Source organism: Eleutherodactylus coqui, chromosome 5, assembly GCF_035609145.1.
Source record: "Eleutherodactylus coqui strain aEleCoq1 chromosome 5, aEleCoq1.hap1, whole genome shotgun sequence".
NCBI classification, from domain to species: Eukaryota; Metazoa; Chordata; class Amphibia; order Anura; family Eleutherodactylidae; genus Eleutherodactylus; species Eleutherodactylus coqui.
In genome coordinates this window covers 38,542,267-38,567,128 of record NC_089841.1, presented here as the reverse complement: position 1 = coordinate 38,567,128, position 24,862 = coordinate 38,542,267, and the positions used below count along the sequence as shown (strand labels likewise).

Sequence of the window (24,862 nt, the reverse complement as noted above, 5' to 3'; positions counted from 1 at the left end):
GTAGCCATCACGACAGCCCGGAGAGTTGGCAAGTTACAGGCGCTACAATTCGGTCTCCTTTTTTTGGGAGCACGGGGGGAAAAATAGTATTCAAGTTAGACCCTTATTCTTTCCCAAAGTAGTGTCCTTTTTTTCACAGATCTCAGGAAATAATTATTCCCTCATTCTGTAATAGACTCGGAAACAATAAAGAGCAGGAGTACTATTATTGCCTTGACATTAGAAGAGTGGTGTTGCAGTATATCTCCCCTACAAGTCAGTGGAGAAGAGATAAAAGTTTATTTTTGCAGTTTCAGGGGAATAATAGAGGCAATAAAATGGCAAAGAGCTCGATAGGCAGATTGATCCGGTCAGCCATCTCTGAGGCCTATAAAATACAAAATAGGCCAGTCCCAGAAGGTATTAAAGCTCATTCCACGACAGCTTTGCCGGCTTTGTGGGCTGTACAGGCTTCTGCCTCCCTGGACCAGGGCTGCAGTGGGAAAAAAAACACATACATTTATTAAACATTATAGGCTGGATGTTCGGGCAAATGAGGACTTCTCTTTTGGCAGCAGGGTCCTTTCTGCAGTAGTCCCGCCCTAAAATTTTAGTTTCACTGGTATGTCTCAGCTGGAGCTTTCGGGGAGATGATAGGGAAAGTTAGATTAGACTTACCGGTAATCCTTTTTCCGGGAAGTCTCCATGACAGCACCCGTATATTCCTCCTCCCGTAAGTTTTTTTTCCCATTTCTATTTTAAGTTAAAGGAGAACATGCTAAGTTTAGCTGTATAATCCTACCTCCTGAAAGGGTTTCGTTATAAATACTGAGGAGGGTGTGGAAGGGGGGAGCTTTAAACCTCTCAGTGTGCTTTCTGTCCTATCAGGGGAAGATAATCTGAGCTGGTGCTGTAGTGGAGACTTCTCAAAAAGAGGATTACTGGTACGTCTAATCTACCTTTTTTCACATTCAGCCCCCCCCAATATATATAAAAGTTAACACAATGTGTTTAACTGAAAGTGGTGCCATTATAAATATATCTACCCCTGACAAGCCCATCAGTAAGCATATCAACAAAAGAATAAAAAACATTAGGGCTCTTGGAACTGGACGATAAAAACAAAAAAACAAAAAGAAAAAAAGTTTGTTTTTTAAATCTGAAAATAGAAATAAAATTAAAAATGTACATCCTCTAGCAGTCCAGGATCAAGGAAAATCAAATGTGCACGTGATGGTGTACATTATGTTGTAATGCATGTCAGTTTTTGGTGTAAATTATAGGAAATCTGTTGAGCTGCAGGAGACATGTCCTATCTCGTTAAGCCCACCCATATTTTAGAAAAGCGGAAAGCATTGTGTAAGATAGAAAAAAAAAATCACTTTTTTGTTCCATAGCATGTGTGACAAAATGTGCGATTTTTTTTTATTCCAAAAAACGGACTCAAGGGCTTTGATAAATTTTACCCCGAGGCTCTATAGTAGTTTCCCTTTCTTTTGTATCACATATAACATTACTTTGACTGTAACTGTTTTTTTTTCTTGTGTCTCTTACATTAAAATGAGTGTAAAACAAAATGGCTACATCCCTGTGTGAGTTTTTTGATGTGTAAGAAAATCTGATTTGTGGGTAAAACATTCTCACATTCTGAACATGAAAATGGCTTCTCTCCTGTGTGACTCTTTTGATGTACGATAAGGTTTGATTTCCTTTTAAAATATTTCCCACATTATGAACATCAAAATGGGTTATTCGCCGTGTGAGTTCTTCGATATTTAAGAAAATCCGAGTTGTGGGTTAAAGATTTCTCACATTTTGAACATAAAATTGGCTATTTCCTTGTGTGACTTTTCTGATGTATGACAAGTTGTGATTTCACTGTAAAACATTTCCCACATTCTGAACATGAAAATGGTTTCTCTCCTGTGTGCGTTCTCTGATGTACTACAAAACCTGATTTAAAAGAAAAACATTTCCCACATTCTGAACATGAAAATGGCTTCTCCCCTGTGTGAGTTCTCTGATGTTCGACAAGGTTTGCTTTATTGCTCAAACCTTTCCCACATTCTGAACATGAAAATGGTTTCTCTCCTGTGTGACTTCTCTGATGTATGACAAGTGCTTGTTTATCTATAAAACATTTCCCACAATCTGAACATGAAAATGGCTTCTCTCCTGTGTGACTTTTCTGATGTCTGACAAGTTGTGATTTCACTGTAAAACATTTCCCACATTCTGAACATGAAAATAGCTTCTCCCCTGTGTGATATATGTGATGTTTTACAAGTTGTGCTTTATCTCTAAAACATTTACCACATTCTGAACATGAAAATGGCTTCTCCCCTGTGTGATTTCTCTGATGTATGACAAGTTGTGATTTCACTGGAAAACATTTCCCACATTCTGAACATGAAAATGGTTTCTCTCCTGTGTGCATTCTCTGATGTACTACAAGACCTGATTTAAAAGAAAAACATTTCCCACATTCTGAACATGAAAATGGCTTCTCTCCTGTGTGACTTCTCAAATGTCTGACAAGTTCTGCTTTGCTTCTAAAACATTTCCCACATTCTGAACACGGAACTGTCTTTCTCTCTCTTTGAGCTGTTTGATGTTTTTCCCTTTTGTGACTTTTCTTCTGCTTATCAGTCTGTGATGATTCAGAAGTTGGGACCTGTATAAAAGGATCAGATGATGGATCTTTGCTGTGAAGTGCTGAGGAGATATCTGTGATAATAGCAGGTTTTTCATATGTATCTTGTGTGATACCACAATTTTCCGTTTTACTATCTGCAGATAGCAGATGTCCCTTTGAGCTTCCATTATCGTTATCTGCCAAGAATAAAGGTAATTTTACAATTTTTTATTGAAATTATATTGATATAGATATTTTTAACATTTCTATATAAAGATTTCATTGCAAATTACAAGTCACATAGCATTTATTAACAGTAGACCTCACACAAAGGACCAATAAATCATGATGTTTGGCCACAGGTTTCTCTTTTGCAGTGTTCCCCTTCTGTAGTGAAGCCTCCATCTTCATAGGTTCATGTATTAATGTACTTGTTACCACTATTATACTGACTTAGTGCTAATGGCTGGTGTCCATCTCCCATACTCCCTGACACCTACATGCCCTTTATCATTCAGGGTAGAAATGAGAAGTAATTTTATTTATTTGAAGTTAATTCAAAATAACTTGATGATAAAAAGGAAAAACTTTAAATAACTTATTACAATCTGCGTTTCTGGACTTTGTCAAAAAATCTGCATAAACAACCTAATGTGTTAATCTGGACTTATAAGTAACTAACTGCGTCTGTGATCAATCATATGCGGCCTGTGGGGTCTTTGAAAAAATGTCATAGCAAGATTTTACAGCACCGTCCTCCACAAGTTCCTGTCCCTGGTAGATCACCAAGCTCAAGGTACATAAAAGAAAGATTTTGCCTTACAGTAAAATCCCTTTCTTGTAGCATTCATTAGGGACACAGGACCAAGCATGTAGGCTTGACACTAAGAAGATAAAAAAGTTGGCTGCTCCTATGCAGGTCATATCTAGACTATCTTCCACCTGGGGTCTTACCATATATTGATATCTTTGAAAAAATCATGTTCAACGAAATTAGAAACCTGTCGGTACCCTTACAAATAAGGAATAATCTGACTCCTATTGAATTATTGGCATTGAGGGAACTGGAAGAGAACGAGAACCTTGTTATAAAACCCTCCGATAAGGGGGGAAACACTGTGGTCATGGACAGAGAGAACTATATCACTATGTGCATGCGCCTCTTAGATGACAGGGATATATATATCGGGTGCTTTTAACAGACCTGACAGAGATTTTTGGCAATAATTTAAGATCTCTCTTGCTGAAAGCCAAGGAAGCACGCTGTATAAGTACTACTGAGTTTGGGTTCATGATGCGACGTCATCCAAAAATAGCATGTTCTACTGCCTCCCGAAGGTCCATAAGGGCTTAAACCCATTGAAAGGCAGACCTATCGTGTCGGGGGTGGACTGTTTCACTCAGAACGCAGGGATTTACATTGATACAATCCTGCACCTGTGACTGTGCTCCCATCATATGTTCGTGATCCTACAGGTGTGTTGCATCATATTGATGTCACGCGTTCTTCTCGCAAGCCTTGACATCGAGGCTTTATAGAGTTCTATCCCCCACGATAAGGATCTTGAAGCTATCAAGCTTTTTCCTCGAACAAAGAGGTCATTTGTTTGACACACACAATCATTCACCACTGATCTGCTGTCCTTTATTCTTACACGAAACTGTTTCATGTTTGATGGTTGTCTCTTCCACCAGCTCAGGGGCGTGGCAATGGGGAGTCCCTGTACCCCATACCACGTGAGCCTGTTCCTGGGCTGATAGGAGGGACGATTCGTGTTTATGAAGGCCAATACTAGGTGGACGGAGAATATACTACTCTGGCTCCGTTATATTGACGACGTCCTCTTACTATGGTCAGGGACTAGAGAGAGCTTCAACGAATTCGTCGTACACCTTAACGATAACATAATCAATTTGAGGGTCACATCTAAAATTCAAGAATTGTCCATCACGTTCTTGGATATTCATATCTGCAAAACAGTAGATGGCATACTCTCGACAACCCTGTTCCGGAAACCCACGACCACCAATTGACTCCTTTTGTGGGATAGCTTTTATTGTGTTGTCTTCAAAAGGAGAATACCTAAAGGCCAGTTTTTACGGCTGAGGAGGTACTGCTCTAGTAAAGAGGAATTCAGGGCACAGGGCTCTCTATTATGTGACTGATTTTTCCAGAGAGGATACCCTAGTAGTGTCATTAATGAGGCATTCGTTAATGCTGACAGGCAAAGTAGATCTGACTTGTTGGTGCCACGTCAAAAAGAACCTGACAGCACCTTGAGAATTATTGGCACTTTTGACAGCAGGGTACCGCAAATTAGACGTCTTCTGAAAAAATACTGGGAGATTCTTCAGGAGGATAAGGACTTATACACACTCCTCCCAGAAACACCTAGGTTGACTTTCAGGAGAGGACGGAATATCAAGGATAGAGTAGTTAAGAGCCACCTTAAACCCAGAAAGTCCGGTACGTGGCTTGATAGGCATCAACCCAATGGCACTTTCACCTGTTCCAGCTGCCTGGCATGTGACTACATTAATAAGGGGGACACTTTCGTAAATGCACACACGGGAATCGCCTACGAGAACAGGAAGTTCCTAAATTGTCGGCGCTCCAACCTGGTCTATGTGGCCACGTGCCCGTTTGCCAAGGATTACATGGGAAAGACGGTGCAACAGTTCAAGAGGTACATACTGGCGCACATAGGCAATATCAGGCGAGGTGAAAACACTCCCCTAGCCAATCATATGTGTCTTTTTCACAATGGGGATCCAAAAATGATAAAGTTTAAAAGTATCGAGTCGATCAAAAGCTTTGGCCGCTGTGGCAACGTGGATCAAAGATAGATGCAAAAGGAGGCAGAGTTGATTTTTAGATTTGACTATGTGCAACCAAAACGGCTTAATGAGGTCTTGTCCTTTCACAGTTTCCTCTAAATTGGGGGCCCTCTCACCATCTATTGCATTTTAGGTATATTTTTCCAAGTTACAATTCCTTGTTACGAGCTATAAATCCAAAGACGTGGGTTAGTTCCCATCAACCTAATCAATGAAATGTCCGACCTCTCTATGAGTGACCAACCGTGGCGCACACGCTAGGGGCCTACCTACCTATGTCTATATTGTCCAATGAAACAACTGCACTTTTAGAAGCAACTGCACTTTTGCTGCTAATAGCTGGCCACTATGACGGTTTGTGTTATACCCTGCCGTGCTACCCATTGAGAAATTTGCTAGTGAGTAGCCGGTATCCTAGCAACTGTAACGCTCCCTCTTCGATTGGCTGCGTTTTCCAGCATGATGATGCAGACACACTGGGTCACGATGTAATGGGGTGTGTCCTTCGGCCCTGAGTGTCCCGCGAGACAGAGTGATGACGTGATATGGCGTCAGTTAGTGGGCGTTTCCGGTCTCCCCTACACCGGGAGTCCCACGATACTACGTGGTTCTATGAAGGATGATTTACACCTAGAGAAGATCAGACTGATGCCCGGCACTTGCCCTATGAGTCTTGATTAGGGAAGACAGCTCTTAAATAACATAGTCCAATAAACGTATCCAAGGTCAGCAATGGAGAAGTCAGGATTGTTAGTAACCAGAGTGAGGAAACCGTAAAATCACACTAATAATTTGCAACACTCTTCCACAAATGGCGGAACATAATCGCTTAGGCTTCCTCTTTAAGGGAATGCATAGTATAGCTGTTGCTGACAGGTGTTTGGTCCAGGGATGGTTTAGCACAGCCTCCTCTGACCCTTTAAAGAATGCTTCTGCCCTAACAGCAGAAACAAGTGACCAAGCACTAAGTAGGACACGGTGTGCACCAAGAGAATGAGGTATTGACTGCAGCACCAGCAGCTGAGCAAAGATGGTGGCACGCCGTGACAGACCTGGTTGGAAAGACAGCTGGCTCTCAGAACTGGAGTTTCAACATCCATGCCATTAAATTTAGCAAAACTAATTTGGGTGGAGGAGAGGATCCTGTAACAGAAGATATTACTTAAGCACGTGTTATGAGGCCTCTGTGAAGAGGTTGACCATGCCCGCATACTAAGAGTGTCTGAGCTAATCTAGGACTATGAGAATGATTGGAACTCCATATACTTTATTGTTCTTGAATACCCATGGCAGGAGCAGGGGGAAAAAGAGAAGGTAAAGGAGAAATGAGTCCATGGAATTACCACAGCATCTATTGTGAACAGTGGGTCATGAGCTCTGGACAAAAAATGTGGAATTATGTGGTTCAGGCAAGAGGCTGTGAGGTCTATGTCCAGCATGCCTTAATGCTGGCAAATCGGGGAGAAGATATCAAGCTGAAAAGACCACTCTACAGAATTTATTTGTTGCTGTCTGAGGTAGTCTGTGACTCAGTTATCTACCCCGGGATTGTGGACTGCCGAAATTGCTGGAATGTGGTGCTCTACTTAGGAAAGGACCCAAGCTGCCTCCTGCCCAGCAGATTAGCATCTGTTGTTAGGATAAGTCAGCAGGCTGGGAGGAAGAAGCATTCCTGGAGAAGGAGGGAGTAGAGCCGCCACAACAAAGATCATCGTATCTGAGCAGAGAGCTGAATGTAGAAGTCAAAAGACAGGAGAGACAGTCCTAACTGTATTGAATGACCCTCTGCTAGGACCTGGCAGGGAAGTAGGCAAAGGGTAGCACTTCCATTGTACCCACTATATTTCCCAGGATCTTCATACAAAAGCAGAGCAGATGACAAAGATCCAGCCTCAAGGAATGAACTGTGGACTGAAGAGCATGTCTCTTGTCCACTAGGAGAAGGACATGAACTGATGAAGTTCGGAACAGTATCGCCAAAACAGAATGCATGAGGAAGGAACGAGGCCGAAATTTGGCTTGCTGACAAGCCTGATGAAATGAGTGTCTTCCTGGTGATCCTTAGACTCTACAGATTCCTTGAGGGGTGCCATCCAGGTATGGGATAACCACAACTCCTCTGGACCTCAAACTCCCCATGTTGGCCACAATGATCTCTGCAATCTCCATCCTAAACTAGGCAAAAAACTTGCTGAAAAGAAAAATCCCTGAAGCCGACCGCAAACTTCCCCAACAATGTCAGCTGGTATACCTCCTGTATTTAGTGGACCATGGGAATTCATAGTAAGCCCAGCATCGTAACAGCCTAGCTTAGTAAATTGTCCCCAATGATGTGAGACTGAGTGTGCATGTGTATGGGCGGTTGATCGTTTTGCTCATAGTTAGTGAATATGTACAACCAACTTTCCAGGATTTCCAGGGTTCTTGTTTTTACTGATGACCTATCCTCAAGATAGATCATCAACATCAGATTGGTGGGGGTCCAACAACTGGTAGCTCTGCTGATCAGCTGTTTTCATCGTAAGTGGATGAAAAGTACAGTAACTCTGAATAAGAAAGGGAGGATTAGGGGTCACATTACTTAACCCACTACGGTAACATCCTTGAAAATAAACAATTTTGACACCTGATACATTACAAAATCGGTTTCTTACATCTCTTCTCCTCTGCGAATATCCAGTCCAGTCGTATGTTCTTTATAGAAACATGTCTATTTTATGTCCCAGTGCGTAGGCCCCCAAGGTGTTCCCCACATCAGGTCAAGTCCCACTAACCGGGGGGTGTCCGGATATAGATCTCTTCATATACCATATGGTTGTTTTGAAGGATTCCTCGATTGCCCTTTTCACTCGTTGCGGTAGGAGATCAATGAAACTCTCCCACACCTCAAAGAATCCCTCCACCTGCGCCTCCTTCTGAAATAAGTTCTCAGTCCAGTCCATTTGCATGAGAAAGGACAGCTTTTCCTGAAAAAGCTTAAAGGGGGAGGGGTCGTATCTACCCATGTCTGCAGAACTGTTTTCATCCCTGCCATGGCGACCATGTGCAGAAGCCTACGGCTGCCAGGGGTACATCTATATTTATCCAGGTCTATAAAGCCAAAGATTGCCCACAGGGGGTCTAACGGAGCTGCGGAGGTCAAATGTGTTGTTGTATAGCGGTGTACTCTAACCCAAAAATTCTGGACTATCCCACAGTCCCACGGGCAGAGACGAAGGCCCGCCCCGGCCATCTGGCACCTGAAACATCTGTCATTATTGTATAATCCCATTTTTGTCCTCGCTGAGGGGTAATATATGCTCTATGGTATATTTGTAAGGTCATTTCAACAGATCTACTTGAGGGTAATATAGTCAGACTATATTTTAGCAATTTTAAGAGTTGTGGTACTATGAGTCCCGGGATATCTGCTTCCAGAGTGCTGTTCTGGAAGTGTTGTGATCTAGTGGGCGGTTTAGGAATTGGTAAGTTCTAGTCGTATGGCCACGTGTGTTAGTAGGTTGCTTCAGCTGAATTTGGTTTAATTCAAGCCATTCGTTCATAGGCATTTTCAATAATATTTGGTCTACAAAACTTTTGGCCTGCAGATACGGGACAAAGGTAAACTGGATATGTGGATATTTTGATTGCAGGTCTCCCAATGACAGCATTTTATGAGTATTTTTATGTAGTAGGGACTGGATATTGTTTATTCCTCCCACGTGCCAGGATCAGAATTCACCATGAGACGAGTTGGCCTGGAAATATGGGTTGTGTAAGAGCGATAAGTACGGTGAAAAGTATGGGTGTAAAGAGGTGGCTTTGCGGAGTTTTTGCCATGCTTTCCAGGTCGACATTAGGAGAGGGTTCTCTCTGTATTCTATTGGGATCATTTGATATGTTAGATGTAGGAAGTTGGGGAGGGCTATTTGGGGGATAAGGGTCTGCTCTATTTGCGCGTCTATGAAAATGGATGTCTGTTATATCCAGTCGATGATTATTTTGGTTAGTGTTGCAATATTGTAAGTTCTTATGTTGGGGAGGTTTATTCCTCCATTTTGTTTTGGTTGTCTGAGGATATTGAAGGGGATTCTGCTTCTGCCACCCTTCCAGATAAATGTTCTTGTTAGATAGTTTATCTTTTTCTCATCCTCAGGGGTAATATATATTGGGAGAACATGCAGTAAGTATAAAAGGCGAGGGAATTCTACCATTTTAAATAGGTGACATCTACCTATGTATGACAGTGGGAGTTTGCGCCATTTTGTTAGGGTTTGTTCTATGGTTATGTATGGCTTCATGTTGATGTTGTATATATCTTGATATTTCTTTGGAACACGGACTCCCAAGTAGGTGATTAATTCGGTTTGCCATTGAAAGGGGTATTGGTGAGTCCAATGTGGTGTTTGCAAACCTTTTATTAAGAGTGCTTCGTTTTTTTCCAGATTAAGAGTGTAGCCAGATAGAGGGCCTAAAGTCTGAAGGTCTCTGAGTATTTCCGGGAGTGTATGAAACAGGATCATTAATGGTCAAGAGAACGTCATCTGCAAAAGCATTTATGGAGATATTGGGATGATATGGGTGGGGGTGGGGTGTCATTGGTGAGGTTGGTTTTAGGAGGTGCAGGGATAAATTAAAAAGTAGGGGTGAGAGCGGGCATCCCTGTCTTGTACCCTGAAATATGTCTATGGGCTGAGTGCTATGTCCGTTAACTGTCAGGGTGGTTGAGACATTAATTTGGATATACCCAATAAAGTTAAGAAAATTGGGCCAAATTGCAGTGCTTGATTTAAAAAAAGGGCTACTAAATTAATAAACGGAATGGGAGGATTGGAATTAACAGATAGGCTAACAAAATTGGGATTGAGGAAGCAGATGCGAAACGTGCGTTGGGGCTCATGATACAGGTCTTCACTAGGATGTGGTAACAGCTTTGCATTTCTATTTTGTGTGATCTGACAGTCTTAATTTATTGCCTTGCTTGTCTGGCTTGTACTATATATGACTCAGTAGATCCACTATTGTATTTATTGCTATCCTATTTATACCATGAATATATTTTTATTCTATTGTTTAAGTCCTGTTCCTGCAATCCAGAAACTCATTTTCTCCCACTTTACATATGCTTTTAACTACTATTTTGTTTTGTAATAAAGTTTATCTATTTTAATTATCCTAAACCCTATGTGTGGATCCTTTTGTGTTTTTTCTAGGATACAGTGGGTAGTAGCTGCAACTAGGAGGCGACATAAAGCTTGAATAAAAGTTGACTCCTCCTGTCAGCTATACCCCTTCCTGTCTGCTGGGGAAAGTCAGTTTGTAAGCAAGCAGTAGTAGGAGTTCTAGCAGAGAAGAATAGCCAAAAGCCGTGAAACACATAAACATGAAATACAATAACACGGTACAGAACAGCATGATACTAGTAACATTATGTGAAACAGGGAGCCACATAACCTGGTATAATAATAAAGCGAGGTTTAAGTATCCCTGATATCCTGGTTACGAAAAAGATTTTACAGTGAGTAAAAAAATCCCATTTTCTTGTCTGGAACATCGGGGATATAGGATACATTTGGATGTACACGAGGAGTCCCCTTGGGCGGAAATTATAACGCACGGCCACTGTCAGAACACAGCTGATTGTAGAGCCCTGTGGTCGAGGGTAGCATCAGCCAATGCTGCCACAGGCACCCTGTAGGTGTGCATAGAGGACCCTGTAGCCGCCTTACATACCTACGCAGCAGATGCCCCATGGCATACTGCCCATGATGTTCCCACAGCCCTGGCCGAGCGAACAGTCACTCGTAAGGGGGGAACCTGGCCCCTGGCCTGATAGGCCTCAGCCACCGCTGAATGAATCCAGCACAAAATTGTGCCCTTGGAGGCGGCTTGACCATGACGTGCTCCCTCAGGGAGCACAAACAGGGCGTCACAATGTCAGTACGAGGCTGTGCGTGCCAAGTAAATTCTCAGAGCTTGAACAAGATCGAGCTTGTGAAAGACCCTCTCCGTGTGATGCACCGGATGCGGACAATAGAAGGGCAACACAATGTCCTAATTGAGGTGGAAGGCTGAAAGCACCTTTGGCAAAAAGAAAGGATTGGAATGCAGGACCACTTTGTCCCGATTAAACACCATGAACGGTGGTGCAGCTGAGAGTACCGCCAATTTCGACACCCTCCAAATGGAGGTGATAGCCACCAGGAACGCTACCTTGACGCTCATCATGCAAGTAGACACTTCCGCAAGGGGTTCAAAGGCATGGCGCTGTAGAGCATCCAGTACCGAATTGAGATCCTACACCGAGAGAGGTGAACCGACACATGTCCTTTAAGAGAGCTTAGACTGAGTCCAAACTCTAACCCAGCCTGCAAGAAGGCGAGGATCCTTGAAAGTGAGAACTGCATGGGATGCCCGGATTGAAATTCACACCAGGCAAAGAAGAGCCTCCAGACGCGATGGTAAATCTTTGAATAAGACTGTTTCTGTGCCCTAATTATAGTCCAGATAACCAGATCGGTGAATCCTCCGACTCTCAATTCAACTTCCACACCGTCAAACGCAGTGTTGGTTGGTAAATGCTGGTGAAAGAGGGACCCTTGCAAGAGGAGATCCTTGCGGAGTAGAAGATGCCGTGGCACACCGATGAGTAGATCCATTAATTTGGCGTACGATGCCTGACACGGCCAATCTGGAGCGATGAGCAACACCGGAATGCATTTCCTCCTGATCTTCTTGATGACCCTGTGTAACAGAGTAAACGGTGGGAATTGGTAGGGAACTGGAACCCCTACCACGGGATGACGAGGGCATCCACTGCTAAGGCCCGAGGGTCCTGGGACCTCAATACGAATCTTGCAGTTGAGCCTGGAGGCCATCAGGTCCACGCCCGGCCGTCCCCAATGATGACAAAGTTGATGAAAAACATCTGGATGAAGTCCCCACTTGCCTGGATCTACCATTGTTTTGCTCCAGTAGTCGGCAACCCAATTGTCCACTCCAGGTACATATACTGCCGATATTGCCGTCACATTGACCATGGCCCAGAATAGGATGCGGGCTGTCTCTACTATCACCTGAGTGCTGCGGGTTTTGCCTTGTCGGTTGAATGAAGACTAAAAACAACTACCACTGGCTGAGAACAATAACAGGTTAACTTGTGCTGCCTAGTGCAGCTTTAACCAATGTAGACCAGCAGCTGGAGCCCTCTGAGAATGAGCCCGGCAGTCTAGCAGTACCAGCAAGTGAGCATCAAGCAGCCCCCAACTTCCCCAACACATTGGGCCATGCCACCCCTGCACTAACCTGGGGGCTGACCCAGCTGGGTCCCCCTGAAGCCTCCATATCCTGATGGGCTCCTGTAGCTTCCACTTTGAGTGGGCAGATGGATCCTGGGACTCCTCTTTGTAGGTCCCACTGTATGCAGTGACCGGGCTGCGCATCTCCCCCGAAACGGGGTGCGGAGCAGCCTGCACGGTAGCCGGGGGGCAGCTCACCTGGATGGCACTGCCACAATCCTTTTCAGGAGTGTGGAAAAACAAGTGAGCTATGAGGCTGCCTGTTTCCGACTCCCCTGTGGGAAGGATAGGAAGATCTAAACCCACAAATCCTTTTCATCTTGGCAAAATAATGTAATGTCTGACCTCTTTGGACATAAAGCTAAAACTGGCTTTCCCCAGCAGCAGAAAGAGGTATAGCTGACAGTAAGAGTCAACTTTTGTTCAAGCTTTATTTAGCCTCTTAGTGGCAGCTACTACCCACTGTATTCTGTATCCCCAATATTCCTGAGAAGAAAAGAAGGTTTCATCACCAACACAGAAGGGGGTTCTTTACTGTAAGAGCAGTGAGACTGTGGAACTCTCTTCCTGAGGACATGGTGATTGCAAAAATCGATGGAGGAGTTTAAGACGGAACTAGGTGTCTTTTTAGAGCAGCATGACATTACAGGTTATAGAGATCCAATAATCAGAAGGATTATTGGTGCAGGGTTCTTTCGACTATCGGTTTCAGAGTCAGGAAGGAACTTTTCAAATGTTGATCCAAGGATAATTCTAACTGCCACTATGGAGTCAGGAAGGAAATTTTCCTCCCAAAATGGGGTAAATCGCCTTCTGCCTCATTGGGTTTTTTTTTTGCCTTTCTCTGGATAAACAAGGAAGGAGGTGAAGGGGGGGGGGGGGGGACAGGCTGAACTGCATGGACATTTGTCTTTTTTCGGCCTAGCATACTATGTTATTATTTGTCATACACATGATATATGATCGCTGTGACCGTCAGCATTTCAGATTAAACTGGCAGATCAGCAAGAGGTCTTGTTTAAAGTGATAGATGATAAGCTGTATGTGTCTGATCATGCCACACATGTAGATTTTGCTAAGAATGGATAAAAAATCCCACCCAGCAGATGATGTTTGGCAGACAGTCTTCTATTGGCCATCATAAACGATCATTTGTGTATAATTTTTTAAATGGTGGTCAGTCAAAATGGTGAAATTACTACAGGCCAGTAGTCATAGTGCCCTGATGACTGGGGGCCTGCAGACTCATATCTACTGCCACTAACAGGCTTACAGGATGAACCAGCTGGGAGGACGGGGCCCGGACTGCAGGATCTGTCATCCCCAATAATCCCACAGACCACAGAATAACATCTGCAGCCGCTGACTGAGGAGAATCTGTGACTCCTCTCTGCTGTATTTAGTGGTTACTACTCACCTGGGCGGTTACCTGTGGGAATCTCCTCTTTACACCGCTGATCGCCCCTCACATTTGTCTCTGTAGTATTAATATCGGTCAGAACTTCATCCTGATCCAAAAGCTGTGAGACAAATATTGTAGAAGTCAGTAGGCGGTTGGAGAAGTCATGTGGAAGGTTTTACATGACCAGAAAAGATCATTAATCATCATGATGACCAAAAGTGACCTGACAAGAGTAGTTATCTGAGCCACAGAGCTGCAGGTCTAGAAGCCAGACATAGATATTAGATGGTGGCTCAATGACCCCTCAGGAACCTCATACACATATATGTCCGGCATGGCTAGACACGCTGCATGTTATCTCAGTGGAGGAGATCAGCATCTACCAGACACATCCGCTGTTTGTCTCTGAGGACATAAAGGAGCAGATAGATATAAATCCAACCTGATGGCTTCTTATTCACACCAGCAGTCTCCACCGCCAGAAAACTGGGAGAAGATCCAAACAACATGTAATGTCTCTGGTCAGCGGTAATCCTGCCATCTCCACCGGCCTCATAACACAAGTAGAAGACATCTAATAAGACTGAAGACAAGAGTTTCACAGCCTTCTACAGATCAGAGGGACATCTCCACCTACCTGATGGTCCTGGGGAAGAAGAGGACGGGGGCATCTCTCTGGTGGGCTTCTCTTACTGGATGGAACTGCAGGAAACACAGACAGACACTGAAGTCATTCTTTACATACAGATAATAAAGTCCCCGTGTATTTAGTCCTGTCTATTACCTGGTGATGGGAGCGGCTGGCGGGTCTTCATCATGGCCTCCTTGTACAGATCCTTGTGTCCTTCTAAATACTCCCACTCCTCCATGGAGAAATAGACAGCGACATCCTGACACCTTATAGGAACCTGACAACACAATATACAGTCATTACCCAGAAGCCTCCAGTGCTGTTACTGTATAATGTCCCAGCATTCCCTGCAGCATCACCTCTCCAGTCAGCAGCCCCATCATCTTGTTGGTGAGTTCTAGAATCTTCTGTACATTGATTTCCTCATGTATCAGGGGGTGAGGTGGGGGCCCCGTCATTGGGCTCAGGGGTCTTCCCCATCCATCACACACAGGGGCCCAACAACCATTACTAGAGGTCTTCTTCACTACTGTGTAATCCTGTATATGGGGAGACAGTAATAAATATCACTGCAGACACTTCCAGAGTCCATCACCTCTCCAGTGACATCATCTGTTATTACCATAGATAAGGATGATGTAATGTGACATCATCAGAATCTCTCACCTCTCCAGTGACATCATCTGTTATTACCATAGATAAGGATGATGTAATGTGACATCATCAGAATCTCTCACCTCTCCAGTAAGCTGGAAGATTATCTCTAGGGCGACATGTAATATTCTCTCCGCCATCTTGTTCTTGTTGTTCTCCATCCTTGAGTCTATAGTGTAGGCACCTGAAGAGAAATAAGAACCAATAGTAAAACCACTAAACTCATACAAAACAACATACAATTACAGGAGGTACGGAGGAGAAACAGTAGGGGAGATAATAAAGTGTAGACTTTCTTATCTCTTTAAACTGGTTTTACACGAGCGTGAAAAATCGCACAAGACTTGTGTGTTGTGCTATGCACAAATATCGCATGAATATGAACGCCATTCTTTTGAACGGACTCATACACGGACTTTCTAGCACAGTGATATGGAGAGGGAAAAAATCGTTACATGCCCTATCTTCTCATATTCCTCAAACAGTGCGCATTGTTTTCAATAGGACAGTCAAACGCATTGCACACCGTATGATGTACTTGCGAGTGCATTGCCATGTTTCCCATTGAAAACAATAGGAAACACTTGCCAATTCTCTAACGTGCCTGAAAGACGCGCCGGAGGATCGCTACTTCACAGTAGTGATGGGTGGCATTCTTGGGATGGGTATGGGGTGGATATCTTGTGAGGGCAGTTCCTCCATGTTTTAGGGTGTCAGATCTTCCCATGATCACTACATCCAATCACTGGCCACAATCGTGATGTCAGTATATACAACATGTGACGACTGCAGACAATCAATGCAATCCATGACATACACACTGGTATTACCGCCGACATCAATCTTCTGAATGCAGTGACTGTATAGAAAGACTGAAGGGAACCATAGGAGATTCGGCGCTGGATTGGGGGCAGATAAAATCGAAATTTTGTTGTTTAGTTTACATTTCAAAATAATTTTATTGAATTATTCACTTTTTAACAAATGGATAATCTTCAGCAAGTTCCCCGTGCAGGGGGTATCTTAGAAACTAAATTAAGGTAAGCATACGAAAACCACACATATAATCAGCTGATGCGGTGCAGAACAAACTTCTTTTTCCCTTTTCTTCACTCAACTCTCCAATCCCCCCGTCCGTAGACAATCCCATATCATCCAATAGCCCTTATTGATTCTCTCTTTACATGTTGTGTTTTGCTTATAAATTCTTATTACTTATTTCTCCCCCCCCCCCCCCCCCCATTTAATATTATAAAATCGATTCTGCTCTGGATCTGACTTCTCATGTGCTGAAAAGTCTGTCTATGCTAGGTATTTCTAGAAAAGATGCCCATGGCTGCCACGTTTTGAGAAATAGGTCCATTTTATCTTCCCTCATGGTCGACAGCTTTTCACACAGCATCATTCTAGAGACTCTTGTAATAACCGGATTAAGTGTAAGATTGGGTGTGAGCCATTGGGAAGCTATGTAGATTCTGGTGGCCATGCAGATGTGTTGTGAAAGCTTATGCTGTTGATTAGTATAGCCAAGAGGTTTGTCCGCCAGGAGGCAGGTCAACGGAGAAAGGGAGAAGGATCTACCCAAGACTTTAGATATCAGGTTGGCCACCTGCCTCCAGAGAGACCTTACCAACGAGCATGACCACCACGTGTGAGATGTTGATCCCAAAGTGTTACATCCCCTAAAACAATTTGGAGGGGTGCTTGGCGAGTATTTATGAATTATTGAGGGAACTAGATAGGATCTGTGTAATATTTTAAGTGAAGATTCGGCAAGCATTACTTGATGGCTGCCCTTTGAGATGCATGTACAGCAATGATGCCATCGGGGCAAAGAGAGGGAGATGTTAAGGTCTGATTCCCATCGTTGCATGAATGAAAGCTTGGCTCCCAGTAGGGGCTGGTTCATGTTGGCATACAATAGGGATATCATGCTGTTTGCAATGGGGAGCACATACAGGTTCTCTCGAATGCTGTGGGAGAGAAAGTAGTATTAGTGGTTCCTACCAGAGAACAGAGGAAAGTACAGATCTGTCCCAATTCCAACCAGAGGTGTTCTGGGATTGAATATTTATCTATCAGTTGTTGTGGTGTGAGGAGTTTGTCGTGCGGTATAAAATGGTAGAGTAGGATGACCCCTGTAGCCCGCCATCATGATAAACTATCCTCCTGAGAGCTTAGGGTGAGTGCTTGATTAGGGATTATAGGCAGCAAAGGGGGGAGAGGTGACAGCATAGAGTATTTAAACCTGTTTGTCCTCCAGATAAGAAAAAGGTGATAGGTAGGCGGTGATAAATGTTGTACTGTTGTAGGTTGTATACCTTTATCCCAGAAAATTGTCCCAAGTTCTACAGGAGCAAGAAGGGCTGCCTCCAGATCTGCCCACAAATATGGATGTGCCCGCACATATGGGGGGGATCTGTGACAACTGAGCTGCCAGAAAATACTTTCTCAGGTTCGGGACTGACAGTCCTCTGACCATGCACCACAATAGTATTTACTGCTCCCCCTGCCCATAACAGTATGCACCACTCCACCCTGCCCTATAATAGTATGTACCACTACATCCTGCACCATAATAGTATGTACCCCTCCACCCTGCCCATAATAGTATGTACCGCTCCACCCTGCCCCATAATAGTATGTACCACTCCACCCTGCCCCATAATAGTATGTACCCCTCCACCCTGCCCCATAATAGTATGTACCACTACACCCTGCCCCATAATAGTATGTACTGCTCCATCCTGCACAATAATAGTATGTACCCCTCCACCCTGCACAATAATAGTATGTACCCCTTCACCCTGCCCCATAATAGTATGTACCCCTCCACCCTGCCCCATAATAGTATGTACCACTCCACCCTGCCCCATAATAGTATGTACCGCTCCACCCTGCCCCATAAAAGTATGTACCCCTCCACCCTGCACAATAATAGTATGTACCCCTTCACCCTGCCCCATAATAGTATGTACCCCTCCACCCTGCCCCATAATAGTATGTACCGCTCCACCCTGCCCCATAATAGTATGTACCGCTCCACCCTGCACCATAATAGTATGAACCCCTCCACCCTGCACAATAATAGTATCTACCCCTTCACCCTGCCCCATAATAGTATGTACCCCTCCACCCTGCACCATAATAGTATGTACCGCTCCACCCTGCCCCATAATAGTATGTACCCCTCCACCCTGCCCCATAATAGTATGTACCCCTCCACCCTGCCCCATAATAGTATGTACCGCTCCACCCTGCCCCATAATAGTATGTACCGCTCCACCCTGCCCCATAATAGTATTTACCCTTCCACCCAGCACCATAATAGTATTTACTGCTCCACCCTGCGCCATAATAGTATGTATCGCTCCACCCTGCATCATAATAGTATGTACCACTCCACCCTGCCCCATAATAGTATGTACCGCTTCACCCTGCCCTAAAATAGTATGTACCCCTCCACTCTGCCCCATAATAGTATGTACCGTTCCACCCTGCCCCATAATAGTATGTATCGCTCCACCCTGCCCCATAACAGTATGTACAACTCCACCCTGCCCCATAATAGTATGTACCACTCCACCCTGCCCCATAATAGTATGTACCCCTCCACCCTGCCCCATAATAGTATGTACCGCTCCACCCTGCCCCATAATAGTATGTACCCCTCCACCCTGCACCATAATAGTATGTACCCCTCCACCCTACACCATAATAGTATATACGGCTCCACCCTGCACCATAATAGTATGTACCCCTCCACTCTGCACCATAATAGTATGTACCGCTCCACCCTGCCCCATAATAGTATGTACCACTTCATCCTGCCCCATAATACTTTGTACCACTCCACCCTGCCCATAATAGTATGTACCACTCCACCCTGCCCCATAATACTTTGTACCACTGCACCCTGCCCATAATAGTATGTACCACTCCACCTTGTCCCAAAATAGTATGTACCGCTCCACCCCGCCCCATAATAGTATGTACCCCTCCACCCTGCACCATAATAGTATGTAGCGCTCCACCCTGCCCCATAATAGTAAGTACCCCTCCACCCTGCACCATAATAGTATGTACCGCTCCACCCTGCCCCATAATAGTATGTACCGCTCCACCCTGCCCCATAATAGTATGTACCACTCCACCTTGCCCCATAATAGTATGTAGCCCTCCATCCTGCCCCATAATAGTATGTATCCCTCCACCGTGCACCATAAGTGTGTACCGCTCCAACCTGCCCCATTATAGTATGTACCCCTACACCCTGCCCATTATAGTATGTACCGCTCCACCCTGCCCCATAATAGTATGTACTGCTCCACCCTGCCCTATAATAGTATGTACCCCTCCATTCTGCACCATAATAGTATGTGCCCCTCCACCCTGCCCCATAATAGTATGTACCGATCCACCCTGCCCCATAATAGTATGTTCCGCTCCACCCTGCCCCATAATAGTATGCACCGCTCCACCCTGCCCCATAATAGTATGTACCACTCCAACCTGCCCCATAATAATATGTACCCCTCCATCCTGCACCATAATAGTATGTACCCCTCCACCCTGCACCATAATAGTATGTACCACTCCACCCTGCCACATTATAGTATGTACCGCTCCACCCAGCACCATAATAGTATATACTGCTCTACCCTGCACCATAATAGTATGTACCACTCCACCTTGCCCCATAATAGTATGTACCGCTCCACCCTGCCCCATAATAGTATGTACCGCTCCACCCTGCCCCATAATGGTATGTACCGCTCCACCCTGCGCCATAATAGTATGTACCGCTCCACCCTGCCCCATAATGGTATGTACCGCTCCACCCTGCACCATGATAGTATGTACTGCTCCACGCTGCCCCATAATAGTATGTACCGCTCCACCCTGCCCCACAATAGTATGTACCGCTCCACCCTGCACCATGATAGTATGTACTGCTCCACGCTGCCCCATAATAGTATGTACCGCTCCACCCTGCGCCATAATAGTATGTACCGCTCCATCCTGCCCCATAACAGTATGTACTGCTCCACGCTGCCCCAAAGTAGAATGTACCGCTCCATCCTGCACCATAATAGTGTGTACCCCTCCACCCGACCCCATAATAGTATGTACCCCTACACCCTGCCCATAATAGTATGTACCGCTCCACCCTGCCCCATAATAGTATGTATCGCTCCACCCTGCAACATAATAGTATGTACCCCTCCACCCTGCACCATAATAGTATGTACCCCTCCACCCTGCCCCATAATAGTATGTACTCCTCCACCCTGCACCATAATAGTATGTACAGCTCCACCCTGCCCCATAATAGTATATACCTCTCCACCCTGCACCATAATAGCATGCACCACTCCACCCTGCCCCATAATAGTATGCACCACTCCACCCTGCCCCATAATACTATGTACAACTCTCCCCTGCACCATAGTAGTATGTACCCCTCCACCCTGCCCCACAATATTATGTAGCACTCCATCCTGCCCCATAATAGTATGTACAACTTCCCCTGCCCCATAATAGTATGTGCCAATCTACCCTGCACCATAATAGTATGTACCGCTCCACCCTGCACCATAATAGTATGTACCCCTCCACCCTGCCCCATAATAGTATGTCCCGTTCTCCCTGCCCCATAATAGTATGTACCGCTCCACCCTGCACCATAATAGTATGTACCCCTCCACCCTGCCCAATAATAGTATGTACCCCTCCACCCTGCTCCATAATAGTATGTACCACTCCACCCTGCCCCATAATAGTATGTACCACTCCACCCTGCACCATAATAGTATGTACAGCTCCACCCTGCACCATAATAGTATGTACCGCTCCACCCTGCCCCATAATAGTATGTACCGCTCCACCCTGCCCCATAATAATATGTACCGCTCCACCCTGCCCCATAATAGTATGTCCCGTTCTCCCTGCCCCATAATAGTATGTACCGCTCCACCCTGCACCATAATAGTATGTACCCCTCCACCCTGCCCAATAATAGTATGTACCCCTCCACCCTGCTCCATAATAGTATGTACCACTCCACCCTGCCCCATAATAGTATGTACCACTCCACCTTGTCCCAAAATAGTATGTACCGCTCCACCCCGCCCAATAATAGTATGTACCCCTCCACCCTGCTCCATAATAGTATGTACCACTCCACCCTGCCCCATAATAGTATGTACCACTCCACCTTGTCCCAAAATAGTATGTACCGCTCCACCCCGCCCCATAATAGTATGTACCCCTCCACCCTGCACCATAATAGTATGTAGCGCTCCACCCTGCCCCATAATAGTATGTACCGCTCCACCCTGCCCCATAATAGTATGTACCGCTCCACCCTGCCCCATAATAGTATGTAGCCCTCCATCCTGCCCCATAATAGTATGTATCCCTCCACCGTGCACCATAAGTGTGTACCGCTCCAACCTGCCCCATTATAGTATGTACCCCTACACCCTGCCCATTATAGTATGTACCGCTCCACCCTGCCCCATAATAGTATGTACTGCTCCACCCTGCCCTATAATAGTATGTACCCCTCCATTCTGCACCATAATAGTATGTGCCCCTCCACCCTGCCCCATAATAGTATGTAGTGCTCCACCCTGCCCCATAATAGTATGTTCCGCTCCACCCTGCCCCATAATAGTATGCACCGCTCCACCCTGCCCCATAATAGTATGTACCACTCCAACCTGCCCCATAATAGTATGCACCGCTCCACCCTGCCCCATAATAGTATGTACCACTCCAACCTGCCCCATAATAATATGTACCCCTCCATCCTGCACCATAATAGTATGTACCCCTCCACCCTGCACCATAATAGTATGTACCACTCCACCCTGCCACATTATAGTATGTACCGCTCCACCCAGCACCATAATAGTATATACTGCTCTACCCTGCACCATAATAGTATGTACCACTCCACCTTGCCCCATAATAGTATGTACCGCTCCACCCTGCCCCATAATAGTATGTACCGCTCCACCCTGCCCCATAATGGTATGTACCGCTCCACCCTGCGCCATAATAGTATGTACCGCTCCACCCTGCCCCATAATGGTATGTACCGCTCCACCCTGCACCATGATAGTATGTACTGCTCCACGCTGCCCCATAATAGTATGTACCACTCCACCCTGCCCCACAATAGTATGTACCGCTCCACCCTGCACCATGATAGTATGTACTGCTCCACGCTGCCCCATAATAGTATGTACCGCTCCACCCTGCGCCATAATAGTATGTACCGCTCCATCCTGCCCCATAACAGTATGTACTGCTCCACGCTGCCCCAAAGTAGAATGTACCGCTCCATCCTGCACCATAATAGTGTGTACCCCTCCACCCGACCCCATAATAGTATGTACCCCTACACCCTGCCCATAATAGTATGTACCGCTCCACCCTGCCCCATAATAGTATGTATCGCTCCACCCTGCAACATAATAGTATGTACCCCTCCACCCTGCACCATAATAGTATGTACCCCTCCACCCTGCCCCATAATAGTATGTACTCCTCCACCCTGCACCATAATAGTATGTACAGCTCCACCCTGCCCCATAATAGTATATACCTCTCCACCCTGCACCATAATAGCATGCACCACTCCACCCTGCCCCATAATAGTATGCACCACTCCACCCTGCCCCATAATACTATGTACAACTCTCCCCTGCACCATAGTAGTATGTACCCCTCCACCCTGCCCCACAATATTATGTAGCACTCCACCCTGCCCCATAATAGTATGTACCAATCTACCCTGCACCATAATAGTATGTACCGCTCCACCCTGCCCCATAATAGTATGTACCACTCCCCCCTGCACCATAATAGTATGTACCCCTCCACCCTGCCCCATAATAGTATGTCCCGTTCTCCCTGCCCCATAATAGTATGTACCGCTCCACCCTGCACCATAATAGTATGTACCCCTCCACCCTGCCCAATAATAGTATGTACCACTCCACCCTGCCCCATAATAGTATGTACCACTCCACCCTGCACCATAATAGTATGTACAGCTCCACCCTGCACCATAATAGTATGTACCGCGCCACCCTGCCCCATAATAGTATGTACCCCTCCACCGTGCCCCATAATAGTATGTACCGCTCCACCCTGCACCATAATAGTATGTACGGCTCCACCCTGCCCCATAATAGTATGTACCGCTCCACCCTGCCCCATAACAGTATGTACCGCTCCATCCTGCGCTATAATAGTATGTACCCCTCTACCCTGCCCCATAATAGTATGTACCACTCCAGTCTACCCCATAATATGTACCGCTCCACCCTGCCCCATAATAGTATGTACCGCTCCACCCTGCCCCATAGTAGTATGTACCGCTCCACCCTGCGCCCTAATAGTATGTACCGCTCCACCCTGCCCCATAATAATATGTACCGCTCCACCCTGCACCATAATAGAATGTACCCTTCCACATTATATACACAGCTCTACTACACCATACACATTATACATGCAGCTCTACTACACCGTACACATTATATATACAGCTCTACTACACCGTACATATTACATACACAGCTCTGCTACACCGTATATATTATATACATAGCTCTGCTACACCGTACACATTATATACACAGCTCCGCTACACCGTACACATTATATACACAGCTCTACTACACCATACAAATTACATACACAGCTCTGCTACACCGTACACATTACATACACAGCTCTACTACACCGTACACATTACATACACAGCTCTACTACACAGTACACATTATATACACAGCTCTACTACACCGTACACAATATATACACAGCTCCACTACACCGTACACATTATATACACAGCTCTACTACACCGTACACAATATATACACAGCTCCACTACACCGTACACAATATATACACAGCTCCACTACACCGTACACATTACATACACAGCTCTGCTACACCGTGCAGATTATAATAATAATCTTTATTTGTATAGTGACAATTTATTCCGCAGCACATTCTAATCAGTTACATATGGTGTACACCTATTTGGAGAGGGATGGATTGGGGTCTTACAGAATGTTTTGCCAACTGGCAAAGAACAAGTTCGGATACGGCTTTAAAGAAGGACAAGTGGGTGGATACAGCAAAATGTATTAATACAAACAAATAAATGATAAAAATAAAACAAAGTTACATAAAAGTAGGTGATATTGTGTAAATGTTTACAATGATTCTCTACAGGTAAAATACATACAGCGAGTGATCGAACAAACATACTTTACAATACAAAGACTTACAGAGACGTACTTACACGCTGCATCCGGTAATAGCAGCCTTCCTAAACACTTCTACCTGGAGTCAATCTATTATTTTTATTGCAGAAGCCCCAGTGCAGAGCCGCCAGGTTCCATGGACCAACACTGTTA

The 24,862-nt window shown here is 45.1% G+C and overlaps 1 protein-coding gene across 1 annotated transcript; it reads right to left on the bottom strand.

Moving 5' to 3' along the window:
* Positions 1-1,380: 1,380 nt before the first annotated feature.
* LOC136629174 (oocyte zinc finger protein XlCOF22-like) lies at positions 1,381-24,862 on the bottom strand. Its single transcript, XM_066605336.1, has 7 exons — positions 24,748-24,862; positions 15,500-15,600; positions 15,122-15,301; positions 14,916-15,039; positions 14,769-14,833; positions 14,147-14,249; positions 1,381-2,811 (listed from the first exon to the last, which is right to left on the bottom strand). Exons 2-7 carry the CDS (start codon positions 15,575-15,577, stop codon positions 1,811-1,813), a joined length of 1,551 nt encoding a protein of 516 aa, XP_066461433.1. The 5' UTR covers positions 15,578-15,600; positions 24,748-24,862; the 3' UTR covers positions 1,381-1,810.